The 21801-nt window shown below is 42.8% G+C and overlaps 1 protein-coding gene across 8 annotated transcripts in view; it reads right to left on the bottom strand.

Annotated features, from left to right (window-relative positions):
* Positions 1–21801, bottom strand: part of RALGAPA2 (Ral GTPase activating protein catalytic subunit alpha 2) — a 325653-nt gene that overhangs the window by 121305 nt on the left and 182547 nt on the right. For all 8 annotated transcript variants that reach the window (XR_004431099.1, XM_033185465.1, XM_033185462.1 and 5 more), the window contains 6 exons: positions 18451–18561; positions 17027–17095; positions 16608–16745; positions 13097–13280; positions 4318–5089; positions 3078–3149 (listed from right to left, as the gene is read on the bottom strand). Coding sequence is in view for 7 of the 8 variants with exons in the window: in XM_033185465.1 (XP_033041356.1) it covers positions 3078–3149; positions 4318–5089; positions 13097–13280; positions 16608–16745; positions 17027–17095; positions 18451–18561 (1346 nt within the window). In the remaining variant the exon portion in view is untranslated. The remainder of the gene's footprint in view (positions 1–3077; positions 3150–4317; positions 5090–13096; positions 13281–16607; positions 16746–17026; positions 17096–18450; positions 18562–21801) is intronic.

The raw sequence follows: 21801 nt of genomic DNA, 5'->3' as shown, positions 1-21801 counted from the left end.
AGCCTGCTAGGATGCAGAAGCTGTGTCTGGCCTTATTAGAACCATGCTTTTGAAATGGTAATTAGCAACATCAACAGCACTTCACATCCATAAGAAGCACACCAATGTATGAAGGAGCAGGTAATTCAGAAACACACATACATGAAATTAACAATCTCCCCTTCCTCATTAGAATGCACTGTTCTTTCTTATTAGGAATAGACCAGAATAGCTCAGTTTCCTTGTACTGTCACATGAAAAAGCCAAAGGAAAGCATGATTTTAACATTCACCTCCCCATGCAGTGGCAAGAAGGCATTTATATCTAAAAGGGAAGCCCACTGTGATTTGTATGTACATTCATCATAGCATTGACAATCTAGACCACAGCTGCAAGATAGCCTCAACTTTTCCAAAGAACATGTTAAGAAGGAATTATGCATTAAGAGCAGTGAGATAAACTGATAACAGAATTAAACAGAAATGTTCAAAATGAAAGTTGACAGACAAGGTATTTTCTTACCTGCTACCTGACCAAAATACACGGCAGTCTAGATTTCTCAAAGCTGAGGAGTACCAGACTTATTTCTAGTTTCTTCAAAAAGAATCTTCAAAACACCCTTCACCTTAAAATAAGTTGATACCCATTTGATGTCAGGAAGACACTAAATCCAGGAGTTGGGGTTTTAAGTGAAGGTTGATCAAGGCGCAGGGAGGGGACTGCCACTCAGCTATTCAAAGCCGTATTTCGCTGCAACAGTACCCCAGGGAGCTAATTCAATTGTACCTCATGCAACTAAAGTGCATTAACACTCAACAAATTGACCGCAATTACATGAAACCAAGTATTCACTTAATACTAAGAAGCCTGGAATAATTCAGCATATGCTTAAAAAGCTGAGTGTGGAACCCAAATGACTGCTTATTTAATACCGAAGGAAGGAGGGAGAGGATGGTGAATCCCTGAGTTCTTCAGAATAAATCCCTTACAGAATTTCCATAGAGAAGTTGATCTATGTTCCTCTAGAGAAAAGGAATCACAAGAACAATCAGGAAATGGAATACAGTGAAGGGCAAGGTGAGAAATGGCAGCTTCAGGTTTTTCATTTCTAATGACTTTAAAAAATCATTCAAATTCAAATCTTTTACTGTTTCACCTGATAAGTCAGGAAATAAAGACATTTAAAATGGCAATGGAGCTGCAGGCTTCTGGACAGAGAATGGCTCCTTTATCCAGGTAAAATTACAAATGAATATTTTAATTCTGTGTTTTTATAAAAATGTCTGTATATTTCTTGATACTGAAATATGTATCACTCTCCAGAGAAGAGTAAGGCCACCTAGGGAAAAAGGCCCTCATATCCCCTTCTGCAGAGGGAATCAGGTTTGGAACAGCCATCCTGTCACATTCCCAAGACTTGGAAACATACACGAAACAGTTCATGCCTCAACATGTGTGTAGATATGAGATGCAATAAGAGGTCCTGAGTGACCTGGGAGACAGGTGGGAAAGTAGAAGGGTGAAGAAGAGAAAAGAAAAAAAGAAAAGAAAACTTATGCCCTTCTGATTCCCATAAAATGGTCAACACAAACAAATCCATCTTAATAACACATGCTTCTGAAGGATGGAAACAATACACAGCTGTAAGTTTAATATTATTTTATCTACTCAGTCCTTAGTGACATTACCAAAGGACCTTTCTGAAATATAATCTTCCAAGTGTTTAAAAGAAAATTCCAACTGGACTTTGCTAGTTGGGTTTACATCCAATTCAAGAATTCAAAACACCAAAGAAGAAACACAGTTGTGAAGGTGATATGCAAATAATACTGACATGAACCAAGAGTTTGCTTGACAATAAAATTTAAGCATGTGTCACTTTGAGTTTTGATCAAAACTTTAAAATAAACAATAACACCATCACAAAGCCACTGAAACATACACGATGGTGAAAATACTCATTCAGCAGGCTATAACTCATCACTGTAAGTGCAAGCAGGAGAAACTCACGACTTAGAAGAGAAGCATGAGAGTGGATGAATGAAGGATTTAATGAATGGAATAAAGAGCTCTAGTAATTTTCTGAAATTCTAGGATATGACTTTGGTCAAGATAAAGCAGGACTCTGTTATTTCCTTTCTTTCTTCTTACTTCTCAGATAGCAACTGCACCACTCTTTAAAAACATACAGCTCAAAATGGATTTAAAAATTTATGAGTTAACGAGTAGTAAGAAAAATGTAATGAATAAAATATAGTGTGAAGAGTTGAAAAATAAACTTGAGGAAAACAACCTGAATTTTTAATTTGAGAGCTGAGAGAATATTAGAATATTCCTAAGTGGAATAAAAGGGGAATGAATTTGGTTTTTTTTTTTTTTTAAGAGGTTTTTTTAAAAACTAAAGATTAAGGAGGCAGCTTATTCTCTTCAAAACTTTGAAACATCTGTTATGTACCAAGTACTATACTTATTCTTGACTTAGATGATTTTGGAAACACACATTCCCCAAATCAAACACTTTTCATGGTTGTGAGCTCATCTATAGAAACGCTTCTGAGATAGTATAGAACAGGGGTGGATCTGAGAGTCTGGCCAGTTTTGGAGAATGAGGCTTATTAACAGAGAGTTATTAATTACAACACACTAGTTTTAACCTTTCCAACACTATGAAGCCACAAGTACAGAATGTTAGCGCCTTGCTACACAGCATGGATTCTGAAGTCAGATTCACTTGGCTTTAGATAATATGGTATGAGCAACCATGGGCTGTTTAACCTAGGTAAACTTTTTCTTCATCATAAGGAGGTGGTTGCAGAGATCAAATGAGAATAAATTTCTACTGGCAGCCACAAAGAAAGACAATCAAAAGTACACATTAGGTGGGAGTGGTGACCTCTTTTTAGTGTACCAAACATGAAAGTTTATTCCTTACAGTAAAAAACACCAAAGGTATGGCATGCGCAAATGTCACCAGATGCTAGGTTACAGAACTACCCTTGGATGTCTCAGTAAGTGTATTCATTCCTGCAGTTGCATCTGTTATCCAAGAATACCCAGAGACAAACAGGAAAAAAGTGATTTGATATACTTTCACATACCACTGGCGGGAGTCCAAATTTTTTAGCTCTCTCAGTAATTTTGAATTTTTCTTCAACAGATGAAAATTCTTCCTATAAAGAAAAAAGGATGGAAGAAAAACCATGTGATTACAGAACCATTTTGCCGCTTTTCAATCAGTAATTTAATAAAAATACCTATCACCCATCCTCTACCACCTCACTCACAAAAGATTTGTGATAGAAACCTACAGAATGAACTCCATTCTCCTTAAGACATGCAAAGGTATAAAAATTCCACCGGCATCCCATTACTACCCAGTGACACAGATGGCTCTTTGGTGAGTGTTGTGACTTATATGCATGTGACTGTGTGACTGTGTCTGTTTCCAGTGTCAGCTCTGCTGTGAATCCCTTTTCCCCACCTCTGTTCTTAAAAACTCCACTCCACTATCAGGGTCCAGCTCAAATGCGCCCCTTTCCACAAAGTCTTCTCCACTGCTCTGTACTTCCCATTGGATTTAATCATTACTCATGAACTCCTGGGTCATTCTATTCTTTATCAGAGTTGTATTAGGTCTATCTCCCACATCAGACCTAAGGTTAGACTGTGGCTTATTCACCTTTGTAGTTCATTTGCTTCCTGCATGAAGGCAGAAACAATAATGGACAAAACAATAATTAAAACACACACTCTCAGCCAGGTGCAGTGGCTCACGCTTATAATCCCAACAGTTTGGGAGGCCAAGGCGGGTAACTCATGAGGTCAGGAGTTCGAGACCAGCCTGGCCAACATAGTGAAACCCTATCTCTACTAAAAATACAAAAAATTAGCTGGGCATGGTGGCAGGTGCCTGTAATCCCAGCTACTCAGGAGACTGAGGCAGAAGAATTGCTTGAACCTGGGAGGCGGAGGTTGCAGTGAGCCAAGACCACACCACAGCGCTCCAGCCCGGGCAAAAGAGCAAGACTCTGTCTAAAAAAACAAAAAACAAACAAACAACAACAACCACCACTGCCCTACCCCCCCCCCGCCACACACAATGTTTGATATCCTTTTAAATATCCAACACGTTTGGAATTCAGTCTGCACACCAGTACAGCATAATTTCATTTCTAGCTTTAATTTAGTAGCAGAAAATAAGCTGCAAATGTTAAAATAAAGAAAAATCTCCACTCTTCTCTCTTCTCAAATCTTTTCTTCTTCCCCAACCGCAAACTGATAAAAAATACAAGTACATGAAAATAATAAAATAACTGGAGGTCTAGCGTGGATTGTTACCTTCTGTCCCAAGAATTCATTCCCAAGTCATCAAGCAATAACCTGCAGAAATAAAAGGGTCCTCGGGGCTCCACTGGGGAGGGCTGCCCTTGGCTGGTGACTTTCATTGAAGAATCGAAGTTATGACTCTGGATATACTCATCCTCCTGAGCATTTTGGCGCAAAATGACCTCGATAATTTCCTTCTCTTGGTCATAGTTCATGCCACATGGGGGTAGGGAAGGTTCATTTAGATTTAGCTGTGATGGTAAAAGGCATTCAGGACTTGTATGGCCAATGTTTTCAAGTAATCTGTCAAGAACATCATCCCCCTCCTCAACTTGAGAAGAGTCTTTCTGAGGTCCAAATGTGTCATGATGCCAGCTCGAAATCAGAAATGAAGGATTTCTTCCATTGGGTGCTAAGCAGCCTTCCAAAGGTCCATATAAAACCTTACCATCCCAAGAGTACTTCCCTGAGATATCCCTCACAATTACTCTCACATCAGAGAGACAGCCCACTGGTGATCCTCCTGCCAGTCCTTCTGTGGGTGTCTGAAGGTAGGAGATGAGGGTGCTATCGTTAAATACAAACAGCTGCAGGTTTGGGCTTCTAAACACCTCAGAGGACAGCTCAGAGCCTTCCACATGGGCATTGTCGTGGTTCTCGCTGACAAGGCTGTGCAGTACGGCAGGGCCCCCACTGAGGGGGTAGTGCCCCAGGTGGTTCACCAGGTGGGCCATCACCATTCGAGCAGTCAAGGGGATCAACTCCAAACTTCTTCTCTTCTTCTCTGTAAACAGCAGTAAAGAAACATAAAGAGTCAGTGGTGAATGAAGATTAAAACTCAACTCCTTTTTTGGAGAGGGGGGGCAGGGGTCAGTTCCAATATGGTATATTACCAGTTTTTAGTGTGCCTCAGCTACTTAGAAATAGCAACATAGTACAAAAAGATCAACTCTCTGAGCTTTAATTCAAGAAGGAAAATGGGAATTCACTGGAATCATGAAGGATGTTCCAGATCTCAGGGAGGACAACGCAGGCAAACAGCCCCTGTGATGGCATCCAGCTGATGTGAGTGAAGCCCCAGTACCTGGTACCCCAGACCCAGTACCAGAGTCTCCCTCTGTAATTTACCTTTCCACTGGGGAACCAAGCAATCCAGGCCAAGGCAGAGAATGGTGTTTCTCCCAAGCCCCAGAGCTATCTTGGGGACAGGCTTGGAGGTGCTGAGAGGAAAAGACACCAGAAAAAGCTGCAGGCATTTCCTAGATCCAGAACTGAGAGACTGGAGCACTTGCTCTGGAGTGGGGTAGGGACTTCCACAGCCAGAACTGCGGAAAGTGCCCCAGCAGTAGGCACTGGAATTGTGCTCCTCTCAACTGCAGGCTTGGGGTGGGAGGAGAGAGCTGCTACAGCTAAAGTTTCTCCTGAGCAATGAGACTTGCAGCCAGGGCCAGCTTGGCAACATAGAATCAGTCTGCATGTGTCATTGCTGAGTGCACCAGACTGCTCCCCTGAGATCATGGTGCAGCAGGGCCCTCTCTATTTCACTCCCAGACAGGACTCCAGGCAGTAAGGGCAAACGCTTTCCTAGACTGGCAGCCTGAGCTCCCCCAACCTTCCTGTGCACACATCATGGTACAGTAGGGCCCTCTCCACTCCGTGCCTAGGCAGATCTCCAGGCATTCAGAGCATCTGCTTGCCTGGACCAGCAGCCTGAGCCATGCTTCCCTTCCTGGACATAGATTGTGGTGCAACAGGGCCCTTTGCACTCCGCACCCAAGCAGATCTCCAGGCATTCAAAGCACCTGCTCACCTGGACTGGTAGTGTGAGCTGCTTCACCTTTTATGTAGAGATCCTGGAGCAGGGGGACCCTCTCTGCTTCATGCTCAGGAAGGTCTCTAGGCACTGAGAGCTCCTGCTTGCCTGGTTCAGCAGCCTGACTCTCTCCATCCCTCCTCTGCTGAGATCCTGGTGCAGGCGAACCCTCTCCACTCCACACCAAGACAGATCTCCAGGTATTCAGCACACTTCCTTGCCCAGATTGGCGGCCTGAGCTGCCCCACCCTTTCTGTATGGTACAGTGGAGACCACTCCACTCCATGCCCAGGCAGATCTCCAAGCATTCAGAGCACCCACTCACCTGAATCAGCAGACTGAGCCAGCTTGCCCTTCCTATGCAGAGAACCTGGTGAAGTGGGGTCCTCTCCACCCATGCCCAGGCATATCTCCAGGTAGTTGCAGTGCCTGCTCATCTGGGTTACCAGCCTGAGCCAACCCACCTTTCTTGTGCAGAGATTGTAGTATAGCAGAGCCCTTTGCACTCCAAGCCCAGGCAGACTTACAGATACCTGGAGCACCCAAACCCACTCTCCTGATCAGGAGTTCAGGTGTCCCTCTGCCTGTGCAGAGAACTGGAAGCCAAGGAGATTTCCCAGCTCCATGCCTAGGCACATCACTGGGCACCTGATGGCCACCCACTGGATTCTCCCTCAGCACTGCTACTTGTACCCAACACCAGGGGAGCTGTAAATAAGCCTGTCCAGTCTGGCTCAATCCATCTTGCCCCCTGCCCACCCAGGGCTAAGCAGGGAGCTCAGACCACTGTGGACTCCATGGATCACCCCATTGCCTGAGGCAATAGAGAGCTTCTCCTGGTAAACAAGGATCAAGTATATATCTGGCCACATTGCCCACAGCCAGCTTTTACCCATAAACACCATCTACTGGCTTATAGGTCAAATTGCACAGCCCAATATGAAACCTGCCGACAGAAGTGCATAGGGCTGTAGAAGCAAATCCAGAAGACGGCAGATTGGAGGCAGTGTTGGCGTGCCTCTCTCACTGGGAAGGACAGAAGAGTGTGTAGAGATTTGCATTGTGAACTTTTTTCCCAGGAGCAATATAGGAATTCAACAGGAAAACTGCAAGAATCCACAGACCCTCTGAAAGAAGCAGAAGGCTGAAGTCTACTCCAAGAGACAGGTGAAAAACTATAAATCCTCAGAGTGTGAGTGGGAGAAACTACCTTCAGAATACACATTCCCACATGGGAATCTGAAAATCCAGGTCATGGGAGAAGGCCTTAACCCTACCCAGAGCTGGAACTGCTTAAGGGAGTGATGAGAAACATAAAAGTAGAAGTAGCAGCAGGAAAGGCCTTGCAGGCATTCCCAGTCTCCAGCAGGAACCGAGGGAAGCCATACCTGAATATATCTCACAGGGGTCCTTGGGGAAGCCAGTCAACTAGCTCAGAAAGGGGTTGCAGGGTGAAAGATGCTCCTAACTGAATTTTGTGATATAATCTCGAGCAGGGATGAACTCCTTTGCCCAGAACGGGCAGGGGTTGGGGTTGGGGGGGGGCAGGGAAGTGCATTGCAGACAGATCTGCATCATGGGCAGATAGGAGGGGCACGGCCAGAAAGCCAGGTGGGAAAGCTTATGGACTGGGGCAGATCTGGGTTCTGTGTGCCGACTGCCTGGATCCAAACCTGGTGCTGCTAGTAAGAACACTGAGGGAGTGAGATCGGCCTTGCCAACTGCATGGGAGCTGGGCAAGGCTTACTGCTGCCTGCTCCACTCCACTCCCATTGTGAACTCTTCTGTGGAGCACAGGCAGTTATACTACCTCTGGAGCATTACCCCACTGCCTGAGAACCACCCCCGACCCTCAAAGGAACCATGGCTGGCCCCACTCAAGGAGAGTCAGAGCACAGACCTGGTCAACCCTATCCCCACCTGTTGGTATATATCCCTGCACCCACCCTGGTAGCTTAGGTAGCTTAACACAAAGGACATAAACTTGTAGGAGCTTTACAGCTCTGCCCATTGCCTCAGAAACCAGATTATTTCCCCTAGGCAATTTAGGGCTAGCTCAAATCCCACAGCTAGTACTGCAGCTGGTGCTCTCTTGCAAGCACCACATCGTGGCTGGAACAAGCTGATGCAGCCCACTACAGCATCTACAGGTGGAATAACACTGTGCCCAGGAAGGAGAAAATGGCTAAATGACCTTAACTATCACCAATGCCCATAATACTCTAGCCACCAGAGGTCCTGAGCCTGTCCAAGTGAAAGTTAACCACAATTAAAACCAGCATTCAAGAAAGCCAGCACACTAAGCATATCTATAACCAAGGAATCTCACAGAGTCTACGTCACTCCCCTGCCACCTCTATCACAGCTGGAGTACCCACTGCTGGGAGACTTGAAGAAAGGTCACATCACCAGATGATCATTTGCAGACATTTCCCAGCACCAGCCTGGAGTGTGGCAACCCCACTGGGTGGCTAGACCCAGAAAAGCAATAACAATCACTGTAGTCTGGCTATCAAGAGCTCCCATTTCTAGGGGAAGGGGAAGAGCACCACATCAAGTGAACACCCCAAGGGACAAAAGAATTTGGACAGCAGGGCTTGAGTCCTACATCTTTCTGCTGGTGGGAAGTCTCCTGCAGCAGAGACATAATTGCAGTGCTGGGTGCAACAGGGAAAGTCTGAACCTCTACCCCAACAGAAAGTCTGAACCTCTACCCCTGCATGCTCATGAAGGCTTGTGGAGAAGGGGTCCTTGTTCTCCACTTTGTCAACCACCATAGACACAACTGGAACTTCTTCCATGGGAACTCAGCATGAATGCACCTATAGATAGCCCTCCTGGAACAATTCATGGTGACTGCATCCTCACATACGCACTCTCCAAGTTTAGGCTTGCAAAAGAGGCAGAATCATAATTCCTTTCCATATGGAACATCAACATCCCTCATCCCTACAGATGAAAAGAGGTGCCTGTCTGATGTGAATAGCCGAAACATTAGGACAGGAGTGAGGCTGGCAGGTGGGTAACTTTCTTGCTGGCCTGACAGGAGAGCTGAGTTAGTTCCCACTCTTCACCCTGATAAAACTCAGTGCATCTAACTGAGAGATCCCCTAGCCCCATTAATCAAGGCTGGGGCTTCAGTCCACCACTGTGTATTGTATCCAACCACCTGTTTTAGCTGCAACTGGTTTCTATCTAGAGATACTTCCCCTACTGGCCTGAAGCCTGGATCATCAAGAGAGTCAATAAAATACTGGGGAAAAATTAAATAAAAAAGTGCATACCATGGGGAAATGAGATAAGCTTCAAGAGCTACTTGCCATTCCAATTCCACAGGAGACAATGAAATTGCCCACACCCCGAGTACATAACTACTACAATCGGCATCTGAGAAAGTTAGCATACAAAGACTCTCTATAACCAAAAAACTCATATAGAATATTCACCCCTAAAAGCAGCAAAATCAAATTAGGCTATAATAAACTATAAACATTAAAGTCACATATTTAAGAGGAGGGGAAAAAGAAATTTAAAAACAAATACAGTCAAATCAAGAATAAATTCAAGAACAATTTGAAGAAACAGTCTACACAAATGAGAAGGAACCAGAAAATACAGGTAATATGATAAAACAAGGTTCAAAAGATCACGCTAGCTTCCCAGCAATGGATCCAAACCAAGAAGAAATCTTTGAAATACCAGATAAAGAATTTAGAAGGCTGATTATTAAGCTACTCAACAAGATACCAGAAAAAGGTGAAAACCAACATAAAGAATTTTTTTTTTTTTCTTCCCGAGATGGAGTCTTGCTCTGTTGCCAGGCTGGAGTGCAGTGGTGCAATCTCGGCTCATTGCAACCTCCGCCTCCCAGGTTCAAGCAATTATCCTGCCTCAGCCTCCCAAGTAGCTGGGACTACAGGTACCTGCCACAACGCCCAGCTAATTTTTTGTATTTTTAGTAGAAATAAGGTTTCACCATGTTAGCCAGGATGGTCTGGATCTCCTGACCTCATGATCCATCTGCCTCGGCCTCCCAAAGTGCTGGGATTACAGACGTGAGCCACCATGCCCGGCCACCTGACCAGAGAGAGTTTTGCTATGGATGACGAAGTACGACATTGAGTGAAAAAAAAATACCCTCAAATTTGAGCTCTTTCTTGCTTAACCTAGAATACTTACACTATCACCTTCATTTTTCCTTTTCACTTTCTATATGATGTATCCACTTAGCAAGGATGTGCATACCAATATATTTTTAAGCATCTTGCCTATTTGCTTAGTTAATACGTCAGTGAATTGTAAAAACTCCTTTGTCAGAGAAGTTTAAGCAATTATTTTTAGTACTTTAGAACTATCTTGGGAATGTTTGCATTAGCTCCTGACATTTTCTGGAGAACAAATATTCAGGTAAAAGAGAATTGTACATTGAAAGAAAAATGGTGCCAGAATTTAATTGTGTATTTTTTAGGTTTTTCCTTTTTCAATAACCTATTTATCTTCTGCTATTTTTAAGTGACAACTCATAATAAATAGTGAACCTATTTTAGGGATAGCCATGTTTTAGGGATATACTCATGTGGGATGAGTATAAATTGATGATTTTAGGAAAAAATACATTAATTTTATTATAAGACATATGAACTTACAGTAGGGAACAACAAAACAGATTAAGAGTTGTTTCAATTACTTAATAAAAATAATTTATCATTGTGGGGGGAAAAGTAAAGCAGACACGGCAGCTAACAGACAGTGGAGCTCCAGAAATAAACAAATAAATAAATGGAGAACAAATCAAGAGAACAATGTGAAAATGAAACATGTATCAATCACCTCTAACACAACTCAAAACAAGAGTGTTAAGTCCACTCCACATCAAAAATCTCAGAGTCAATAATGTATTTTAGGAACTTGGTCATTAAATCTTAGGTTCAAATTCAACCTCCTTTACTTCTGACTTGTACACACCCCTGCAAATATCCCTTAACCTCAGTTTGCTCATCTACAAAATGGAGCTAAAATCAGGACTGCTAGATTTTAAGCCCTTGCTCATGACTGTCACCCCCCGTTCTGTCTTTTTCATCCTCATCTCGCCTTTCCCTTCCTGTCAGCTTGAACCTTGCTCCAGACTCTGTAGTGCTGCAAGCATACCCATGACTCTCATTCCAAGGCCCAAAGCTGGACCTTGGTCCTCCCTCACCTGGCCACTGCCTGCTGTATCCTTCCTCCTTCCACCAAGGGCCTCACAAAAGGAGTCTGACTCAGGGATATGATTGTCACTGCACAGGTCACCTGCTCATGTAATCTGGCTTGACCCACCACTCTGGTGAAAGTGCTCTGGCAAAACCTACCACCAAACACCTAGTTGCGAAATAAAACAGCCCCTGTTTCATTCTCACCTTCCCTAAGCTTTCTGAAGCAACTAGCACTACTGACCTTTCTCAACTTCTTACCTGCTTCTTCCTTGACTTGATAGAAAAGACTCTTTCTTGGTCCTTTCTCCACTTCCCTGACTTTGCTTTCCTGCTGACATTCCCTCACTCTGCTGTTCTTAAAGATGTTTTTGCCTACACAATTCTAGTCTTGGGCCTAGGTTTTTAACTTGTGAAGTCCATAAAATTTTCATGGATGATCTAACACTTCACACCTACATCTCTTTCCTTTTTTTTTTTTTTTTTTTTTAGATAGGGTCTCACTCTGTCGCTCAAGCTAGAGTGCAGTGGCACTGATCACAGCAGCCTTGACCTCACAGATTCAACTGGTCCTGTGCTCAAGTGATCTGCTCTCCCTGGCCTCCCAAAGTGACAGGATTACAGGTGGGAGCCACCAGGCTCAGCCTTCTTCTAATTTTTAGTGTTGAGACAACTGCAGATTCACATGCAGTTGTAAGCAATAATACAGAGAGACCTCAAATACCCTTCATCTCAGAGTAACATCTTGCATATCTATAGGACAACATCACAGTCAGGAAATTGACATTGATAATAATCCACCTATATTATTCAGTGTTCACCAGTTTTACATGCATGCATTTGTGTGTGTGTTTGGTTCTATGCAATTTTACCATATGTATAGACAATATACCCACATTCTGACTCCCATTCCAAGGCCCAAAGCTGGGCTCTTTTTTTTTTTTTTTTTTGGAGACGGAGTCTCGCTCTGTCGCCCAGTGGCCGGATCTCAGCTCACTACAAGCTCCGCCTCCCGGGTTTACGCCATTCTCCTGCCTCAGCCTCCTGAGTAGCTGGGACTACAGGCACCTGCCACCTCGCCCGGCTAGTTTTTTGTATTTTTTTTTTTTAGTAGAGACGGGGTTTCACTGTGTTAGCCAGGATGGTCTCGATCTCCTGACCTCGTGATCCGCCTGTCTCGGCCTCCCATCATTCTGGGGAGAGGGGTGCTTAAGTAAGAAATACAGCAGGCTCTAAGTCCTGACAATCCCTATATACTCTAAAATGGACTCTCTGCTATGAGCAGAGCAAATCTAAAACTGTAGCAAGTACATTTCCATCTCTTTTTATAATACTCTCCTAACTTGGAACAATCTACGAGCTCCTTTCAACATCTGTCCACCCTGCTAAGTCTGGCTTAAGTCCTTCTTCATGGAAAGCCCTCATGGTGCTACCAGTCCACAATGAGTCCTTCTGGACTTCACTGTGTGTTTTCCATTAGATGTAAAGCTCCTTGAGGATAGAAAATGAGCCTTTTTTGTGAGTTCCAAGGATCTAAGACATACCTGGCTTGAATAATACAAAAACCATTTGAACTACTAAAATGGGAAAACAGCAGAGAAAAAAAAAATAGAAAAAAAGAAGAAACAAGGAAGGCAGAATTTGCCATCACAGAGGACTCCAGGAACTAGGATTTCAACTTCAACAACTAGATTAAAAAAAAAAAAAATAGTACAGCAAGCATGGCAAAAGGCTAAATCCTTCCTTTTCCTTCTCACAAGGTTTCATACTTGAAAGAATACTCACTCACCCTCTTCAACAGTCAGCAGGTTACCCAGTTCCGCTGATGAATGATACTGGACTGGCTCAGAGCTCTTCACATTTGCCAGTGGCAGGAAGGGGTCATAATCCGTGGATGACAAGTCAGCCAGGGTCAGTGTGTAGTGACTCTGCTGGGTGTACGTGCTTGAGCCACACACACAGCAGTGTAGAACCTGTGAAAACAGAGGCCATGTGCACCATGGATGCTACCCACCTCGTGTCCCCTGACAATCTGTCAAACTACTGTTGCACTTGACAGCTAGGACTCCTGCTTGGTCCTAGTTGGAAATGAAATGACCACTCTTAAATATATTCTTACTTTAGCAAATTTATTTTGCTCCTTTCATATCAATGCCAAGAAATATGTTCTCAAGGCAAAAGGAAAGTAAAAGTTAAAAAGTACTTATTCACATTCTGTGTGATTGCACATACCTAAGTCCCCCTCCTGTCCACCAAAGGTGGCACAGGTAGAAGGAACTAATCAGGGGATGAAGGGTAGTGGTGGGACAGGCCAATCACGGTGGAGGGTGGAATGAGCACAACAAGCAGAGATCATTAGTGTACAACATGAGCTTAAATTAGTATAACTCATGACACATGAATTGTAAGGGCTAACTTAATACAATTTTTAAATTATTCTTATTTTGACAAGATTAGTTTCCCGAAAGTTCACTGGTAGTTTACAAACTGCAGTTGACTGAAGATCTATCTACTCATTTGAGGTTTTGTACACATACAAGCCATGCAAACACAAATCATCTTGAATACGCCAAAATGCATAAATGAGGTAATGATTGTACCAGATTTCCCTTTTTAATCATAACTTCAAGATCATAAACTCCAAACACTGATTTCTGTAAGAATCAAGGTAACACTTGAAAAACTAAGAAAACACCATTGGGTTAAATATATTTCTGTAAAGTAAATTCACTTTTAGATGACTAGCTTTGGTTTGCTGACAAGGCAAGAGGCCTTGTGGTCAGGTACCCTTTGTAAATGGCTACAAAGTACCAAGAATTACAGTTGTCAGGGCAACCACTTGACTATGTCCTCTTCCTAGCAAAAAATGCAGTATAGGAAAATCCTTACGGCAGCTCTGTTATTAATTTAAAAATTAAGCTGCAATCACTGAGATAATTAATTTCTAGTAGCCAAAATGCAATAAATGTAGGAAGTATACATTAAAACCACATGTTATGTGTAAACTAGCACAACTACTTTGGAAAATTATTTGCTGTTTACCAATAAGGCAGAATATATGTATTCTAGCAACTTCACTCCTAGGTACACACCCAACAGAAATGCATATGTGTGTATACAAAAAAAACAAAAAACAAAAAAACCCCAAAACAACAACCCTGAATATTCGTATTTTATGGGTCCAAAACTCTAAATTATCCAAATGTCTAGTAAAATGGATAAATGTATTGTGGTTTATTCTGTATAATACTATCTATCACCAAGAGTGAAAAATCTGCAACTATTCACAACAGTTTGAATAAATCACTGAAAAATAATGTTGAGCAAAAGATGTCAGACAAAAGAAGACATACTGTATGACTCAATTTGTATCAAGTTCGAAACAGGCAAAACTACTCTACTCTGTTACACAGGATAGAGGCTATCCCTGGACATGCGTATGGGGCCAGTGGCTAGGCGGAGGCACAGAGAAGGCTTCCAGGATGCCAGGAATGTTCTGTTTCCTGATCTGGGCTCTGATTTTACAAGCATGCTCACCTGGTAAAAATTCATCAAGCTTTCACTTACAGACTGGTGCAGTTTTCTGGAAGCATATTATACTTCAATAAAAAGTTTACTCTTAAAATACAAAACAAACGGTTATTTAGTAAATTTATGAATTTTTACTACGAGGTGACTTTTATAGTGATAAAACAATTTTAAGAGAAATCTTTAAGAAAAGAAAGAACTCAGAAAAGAGATTTACATAAGTGATTGTGGCTAATGCAGTTGGCCCAAACCAAGCTCTGTACAGGTTTATAAGTCACAAAAAATAACAGAAGTATCTAATGAATCCTAATATAGTTATTAAAATCTTTAACTACTGAAGAAACCATTTAAGAATACACAAATACTTTTTAGTAGAATTTCAACTACAATTAGGTATTTTTTTTAAAGTAATACTTTTAAAAATAAGGCAATAAAGTGATCAGTCTGTGTCTTGGACTCTTCTTTTATTATTAAAGGTTTCTTAGTAAAAGAGTAAACCACAGAATTTTCCCTCCATAACAGTAATTATTCAGTGGACATGCAAATGCTAAATGAACAGCCAAGGTTTGAGAGAGACTGTTAAGACAAATTACAGAAGGATATTATAAGCAATCCAGAGCAAAGGCCACCCCTAGTCATCAGTGTGTATGTGTGGGGGGAAGGGGTAGGGGGTTAACTAAGAATATTTTAAATATTATAAAAATGATGAAGCTAATTACTTTGATGTGACATAATTCCTTAATTTATTTCTTAAGAATTTTTTGAGGCAAAATGATTACTGAGACCATTAAATCTTTTTCTTCCTTTGATAAACAGATTTTGTCAAAGTAATGCTGTATACAAATAGTTAGATAAAAGAAATAAGACCTGGTGTTCTATAGATCAGTAGGATGGCTGTAGTTAACATTAATCAACTGTGCATTTCAAAACAGCTAGAAGAGAATAATTCCAGTGTCCCTAGCATAAAGAAAAGATAAACATTTAAGACAGACATCCCAATTACCCTGATTTGATTATGTGAATGTACCAAATTATCAAATGTACCCTGAAAATATGTACATCTAATATGTGCAACAAAAATAAATTAATTTTTTAAAAAGAAGTTATTTGCCCTAGGGAAAAAGTTAATGTAGATATCTCTATAATATGAACAGTTCTTTCTTAAGTAGACATAGAACATGTTCCATGAAAATTGAAGAATTCTGACAAAACTGCAGTTATTTAAAGATTAAAGATGATACTCATGTAAAATGCATGCATCTTTAACTTGGTAACCACTGCTTTTTTATATCTGTTCTGCTTTCAGTCCTTAAGTTATTTACAATTTTTTTTTTTTTTTTTTGAGATGGAGTCTTGCTCTGTTGCCCAGGCTGGAGTGCAGTGGCGAGATCGCCTCTCACTGCAAGCTCTGCCTCCCAGGTTCACGCCATTCTCCTGCCTCAGCCTCCGGGGTAGCTGGGACTATAGGCGCCCGCCATCACACCCAGCTAATTTTTTGTACTTTTAGTAGAGACGGGGTTTCACCTTGTTAGCCAGGATGGTCTCAATCTCCTGACCTCGTGATCTGCCCACCTCGGCCTCCCAAAGTGCTGGGATTACAGGCGTGAGCCACCGCGCCTGGCCAAGTTATTTACTTTTTTAGAAAAAGTTTAGCCACCATAAATCCTTTTCAAAAGGGCAATGACAAATAAGTACACGCATAAGACATATTTTGGTGGTTCTCTGGCATATAAACCCACACTCCACTCCCCCAGACCCAGGTGGAGACTCACCCTGTAGATATAATCCAGCAAGGGGGCTCTGGCCGAATGCTGCTCCTCTAGGACTGCCGTGGACACGGGGTGGAGAAGGACACTCACGGGCAATGCCATGCACCAGTCCAAGAGGCAGAGTAGCAAGGACACAATAAACTGGAAGAAGAACATGCCCGGTAACTTATGCTGCAGTCTCTTAAACCTCACTACACACAATAATAAGAGAATTGTCCCTACACATAGTATTCAGTGGACATGCAGGTGCTAGATAGGCAGGTAAGCAAGTAAATAAATAAATAACATTTTCACAAAAAAGACTGTTAAGGCCAATAGAGAAGGATATTACAAAGGATATCACTAGTTGTAACATTATTTATCATTTTACCTTACATTAAAAAAAAAAAAAAACTCTAGGAAAAACTTAATGTGCCACCTACCTTCTTGTCTGTTTCCACTGAGGAGTACTCTGCACTTGGTAAAAGAAAAGCAATTGTGGCCACAAGGATCTGCATAAAAGACAAATCCCCAATCAAACAGACCATATTTGTAAGCCTTTGTAAGCCCATGTTAGGAGTCCCACGATGGCCTTGCAACTAAAGCCAGCTTGGTGCCAACTCACCAAAGAAAGGTGATACAAAGCAGAGGGCCAGCTGTGTGGTGACCTTGAAAATTAGGAAAAGACAATGGGGCCACAGCCACTTTCTACTCTACTTTTCTGGTTGAAAAATTAGGGGGGAAGACAGAGAAAAGAGTATTTCTCTCTGCAGTCACATAATTCTGAACATCAGTTTCCACAGTTTTCATAGTGAAGTGAAAAAATACTTCCAAAAATAATTATGAAAATGCTCCCATTTTAGTTTTATTATAAATTACCCTAAGTCTCCACCTGTTGTACTGGTGTAAACAGCACCCCTTTCATTCTCAAAAGCAGTCCCATTTAGATGATAAATTACATCGTCACCCCAAAACTCTACTTTCCATTTCAGAGCATTTTATGTTCCCATGTCCAAACTCCATTTCACTCTAGGTCACTTAAGGTCAAAAATCACTTGTGCCTTTTAATGGACCTCTGAGAGAACAAAGTGATCTTTCCAGGGAAATCTGTCTAGGGCTGAGAGAAAATAAACCCACATCACTTCTTCTCTCTCCTTGTAATACCTCACGGGGACAAATCAAATTTCCTCAAAGAGTTACCACTGGATGTATAAGAACAGGGCATGTGTTAAAAGTGCAGCTATAAAACTCAGTAGAAGTGCCTTATCCCATGGACACCTATGGGACTGAAGGTGCCTGCTTGTGGACAGGCGAAGCACACTTGGATGCAAGTGGCCTTCAGGACATGACTGTTGAGAAGATTCTTCCTATTCCTTCCACCCCTCTCTCCCACCAGTTACCTACACAGAGGTTATCGTGGTAGCAATCTCATTACGGCCAGTAATCCTGCTAGGGCAGAAAGTGGGGTCCAGGGCTTTAGTCTGGGAGAGACATCTGTTTTACACAACAGCCACCCCCTCCACCCCTCACGGAGGGCATCATAACCAGCTGCCTACTCCTTGTTGGCACCATCCAAATTGCTCTTGATGAATGAAGCCCAACCTACAAAAGGTCTCTTTGTTGTGGTCGTGCCTGCCTTTCAAACTCCCCAAGTATAAGCCTCTGTCTGGAATACTGCTGGCTTCTTTACATAGTGCCTGAAATCACAGCTGAGAAGAACCAGTCTAACTTAATCTTAAAATGAGTGACTTGTGGTAATTTAATAGTCGGTTCTCTAACAATTATTTGAACATTTATAATTAATTAAATATCAAATACAATAAAAAGAAAATGCTTATGTTTTAGTATTACAGAAAAAAAGACTTACTTCTGCCATTTTCCGAGGCAGAGAGGTTTCAAACATCTGAAGTTTCTCCCAGTAGGAAACCAGCAACTGAAGCACATCGCAAGCTACCTGGGCCACGATTTTGTTGGGAAACTATAATAGGAAACCAAATCCCAAAGCAGACACATAACTTAACAGGTGCATCATTCTTAAGGACAAAATAGTTACTTCCTCTCAGTTCCTTATAGATTACATTTATCTGTTTTGCCTCAAATTGATGAAAAATATGTCCTACTACCAGAGAGTTTAGACATCATCACATCACCATTTTAAAACAGCCTCTTCTCTAGCCTCATTGTGTTAATTTACATAACGTTCTACAGGAACAAGAAGCTTTCATTTACTCATTTGGAAATTAAAACCATAAGTTCAAATTTCTTATTCAGCTCACATTAATCATATTTTTGAAAAATAGAGGAAATTAAAATGTATCCCCGTACGCTGAACCTTTTACAAGGATTTTACTCATTCTCTCATTGATAAATCTTCACTGACAGCTCTGCAAGGTAGATGTTATTTTCATTTTACATATGGAGAAACAGGGATTGATCAAATGGCTTTCTATCCTATGAAATAAAACTTGACCTACATGTATAACATACTAAGAATGTGTAAAGTTAGAGTGTAGGAGAAGATAACTAAGGAATTATGGTATACTCAATTATTTTGAGTACGTTTCCTGAGGCTGGCATGCATCTCAACTCATCACCAAGGTCTGGATGCTTCCATTTATTGTGACGTAGCATGTCTAAGGGCAGCACCTTAAAGGTCTTACTTTTTCATGCTGGTAGAGCATGGAAGGGACAAGGGCACCCTCTGCTTTTCTCCCTGGCCAGAACATGGGGCTATACCATTATCCATAACTCATTATGTACGGCAGGAAAAGTTCGTCACTGACCCTGGTGTAGGGACACCTCACTCTAAGCCACATGAAGCAGACCATCATCAATGTTCAGTGCCTCAGTGACAAATGTACAGAATAAGGAAGATGAAAGGGAAAGCTTTTTAATTCTACAGAATAAACAGTTACTGACTACCCCTACCTGAGAGGCACCAGCTAAACCCAGGGCTGTAGTAGTTGCACTCAGGGGCTCTTCACAGCCTTCCCTGGCCACAGAGACCCCACATCCCAGATGACACAATTTCCACCAGCCTTGTTCCATCTCTCAAACACTCTGGCTTGCTTTGGCCCCATGGCCTTTGCACCTGCTCTTTCTAAACTTTGCTTGGAACACTTAATCCCTAGGTCTGCATGTGGCTTGCATTGTTATATCTTTCAAATTATGGCATAAAATGTCATCTCCTCCCTCAGGCCACCACACCGCCCCAAGAGCTGGGTGGTGGCCCACCCCCTCAGCTCTTCAGCTTCATCCTATTCCCCTATTAGATCTCCTTCATGGCATTACAGGCTATCAGAGCTGACCTTTTTGTCTGTTATTTCCTGCATATATTGTTCACCACTGTATCTGTAATGCCTAGCATGCCCCCCTTAAGGATGTGCGTGGTGTGCCTAAGGTGAAGATGAAACTCGGAGGGAGTGGGAGAACATGAGCGGGCACTGTGTGTGTTGCTGCTGCACCACAGTGGTAGAGTCACCAGGTGGAAAGACAAGGCTGGCAAAGCTCTGAACTCAAGAAGCTGGAAACAGACAAGGGAAAATTCTGAGAGCCGACCGACAAGACAAGAAAGCTATGGGCAGAGAGTAGTGGGACATGGGGCTTGGGGAAAAACAGGCAGAGAGACGGCAACGTGGAAGGAGAGGAGAGCTAAGCTGCTCCTGGAAGAATGCAGGGGGGATGTGGGGTCTCCTTCTAGGCATGGGTGGCAGGGCCCAGGCACCAAGGTAGGAAAGGTCGGTCAGATGCAGGGGGCTGCAAGCAGGGTGGTGTCACTGACATGTAATGAAGGAGGTGGGGAATGGTGGAGATGAAATAAGCCATTCATTTGCTCTCCCACTTCTCCAGCATACAGTCACAGAAAACCAACAGAGAGCCACGATGAGCGCTCCAGCCTGTGGGCTGTACTGGTCAGCCTATGCGTGGACAGAGCCCGCTGACAGTGGTATGAACAGTGACCTGTGGGGGCCAGTCTTGGACTGGTGACTCTGATCAGGAGGCTCCGTATTGGCAGGGTGAGCTGTGTGAGGGATGGACTTGGGTAGTGGGTGGGACAGACCATGGGCATTCAATGGGCGTTAAGGAAGTACAGCTGGCAGGACTCAAAGCCAGAAACAACAGTGGGGTAAGGAGAAGGAGGAAAGTCAGTGATGTCTCAGAAGACGGGGTGGGAGAAGGAGCAGGGCTGGACAGCTCACAAGAGTTGGTGAGTATGGCTATGGCTTAGAACCACCTCCCCCAACCACCCCATGCCCACCATCCATCTGCTACTCCACCATAAACAAACCAGCCAAGCAACACCTCGCTGAGTGGAATGCTCTGCACATTCAAAGGTGCACCTAGGTCACCTTTGCAGGGCATTTCTGAAGGGTTCTTACAAGAGAGGTGGCACTGGCTTTATGTGGAGCCCGTAAAGTAGGAAGCCCTGCCAGGGCTTGCACTCTCCGCTACCCAAAAAGCAGGCCGAGGCTCGGCTGGCGGTGGGGCCAACGACCCCACTGCCTCCTCTTTCTCCATTCCTCTCCCTCCTGACAGAACCCCAAAGCCTCCTAGAATCCCCTGTTCTCATAGTGGTGGCTGTTCTTCTTGTTCCTTGTAGCAACTCTTTCCCTTCCAGTCCTCAGTTCTTCGATGTATGTGCTATGTCCTTAGGTAAAACAACCCAGTTGCCACAGCAACACGGGAACTACAGCGAGACAGGGGAGGAGGGAAGTGGGGAGGGAGGTGTAATCAGAGACCATGACTTAAGTCAATGAGTTTCCTGTTATTAATAATGGTTAAAGACCCAACAACTTGGCTGCATCCTGATCCCTCTGCTTTCTTAGCAATTCAAGCTAGAGCCAGTTCTCTGACCTTCCTCAGTCCTCTTCTCTTTTACTGCTATCCAGAGGCGGGAGGATTCAGCAGGACAATCTCTATGCTGTGCTGGGATAGCGGACAGAGTGAGAGCTCAATATGTGGTAACCACATTGTTTTTCTGGTATCTTATATTGTCCCCCAAAATTATGAAAAGTTGCAGAAAGATTATCTATCCTTCTACTGTTAGCAATTTCTATCTCTTTCCTATATTATACAGAGATACACATATACAGTCACATACCTCCTAACAATGTTTTTGGAAACATTTGGTAAGCACCGCAGATATTTGGTAAGCACTAGTCCCATAAGCTTATAGTGCCATATTTTTACTGTACCTTTTCTATGTCCAGACATGTTT

The sequence above is a fragment of the Trachypithecus francoisi genome, unplaced genomic scaffold (assembly GCF_009764315.1).
Source record: "Trachypithecus francoisi isolate TF-2019V2 unplaced genomic scaffold, Tfra_2.0 Lachesis_group21, whole genome shotgun sequence".
Lineage (NCBI taxonomy): Eukaryota > Metazoa > Chordata > Mammalia > Primates > Cercopithecidae > Trachypithecus > Trachypithecus francoisi.
Note: the sequence above shows the minus strand (reverse complement) of the source record. Positions and strands in the feature narration are given on the sequence as shown.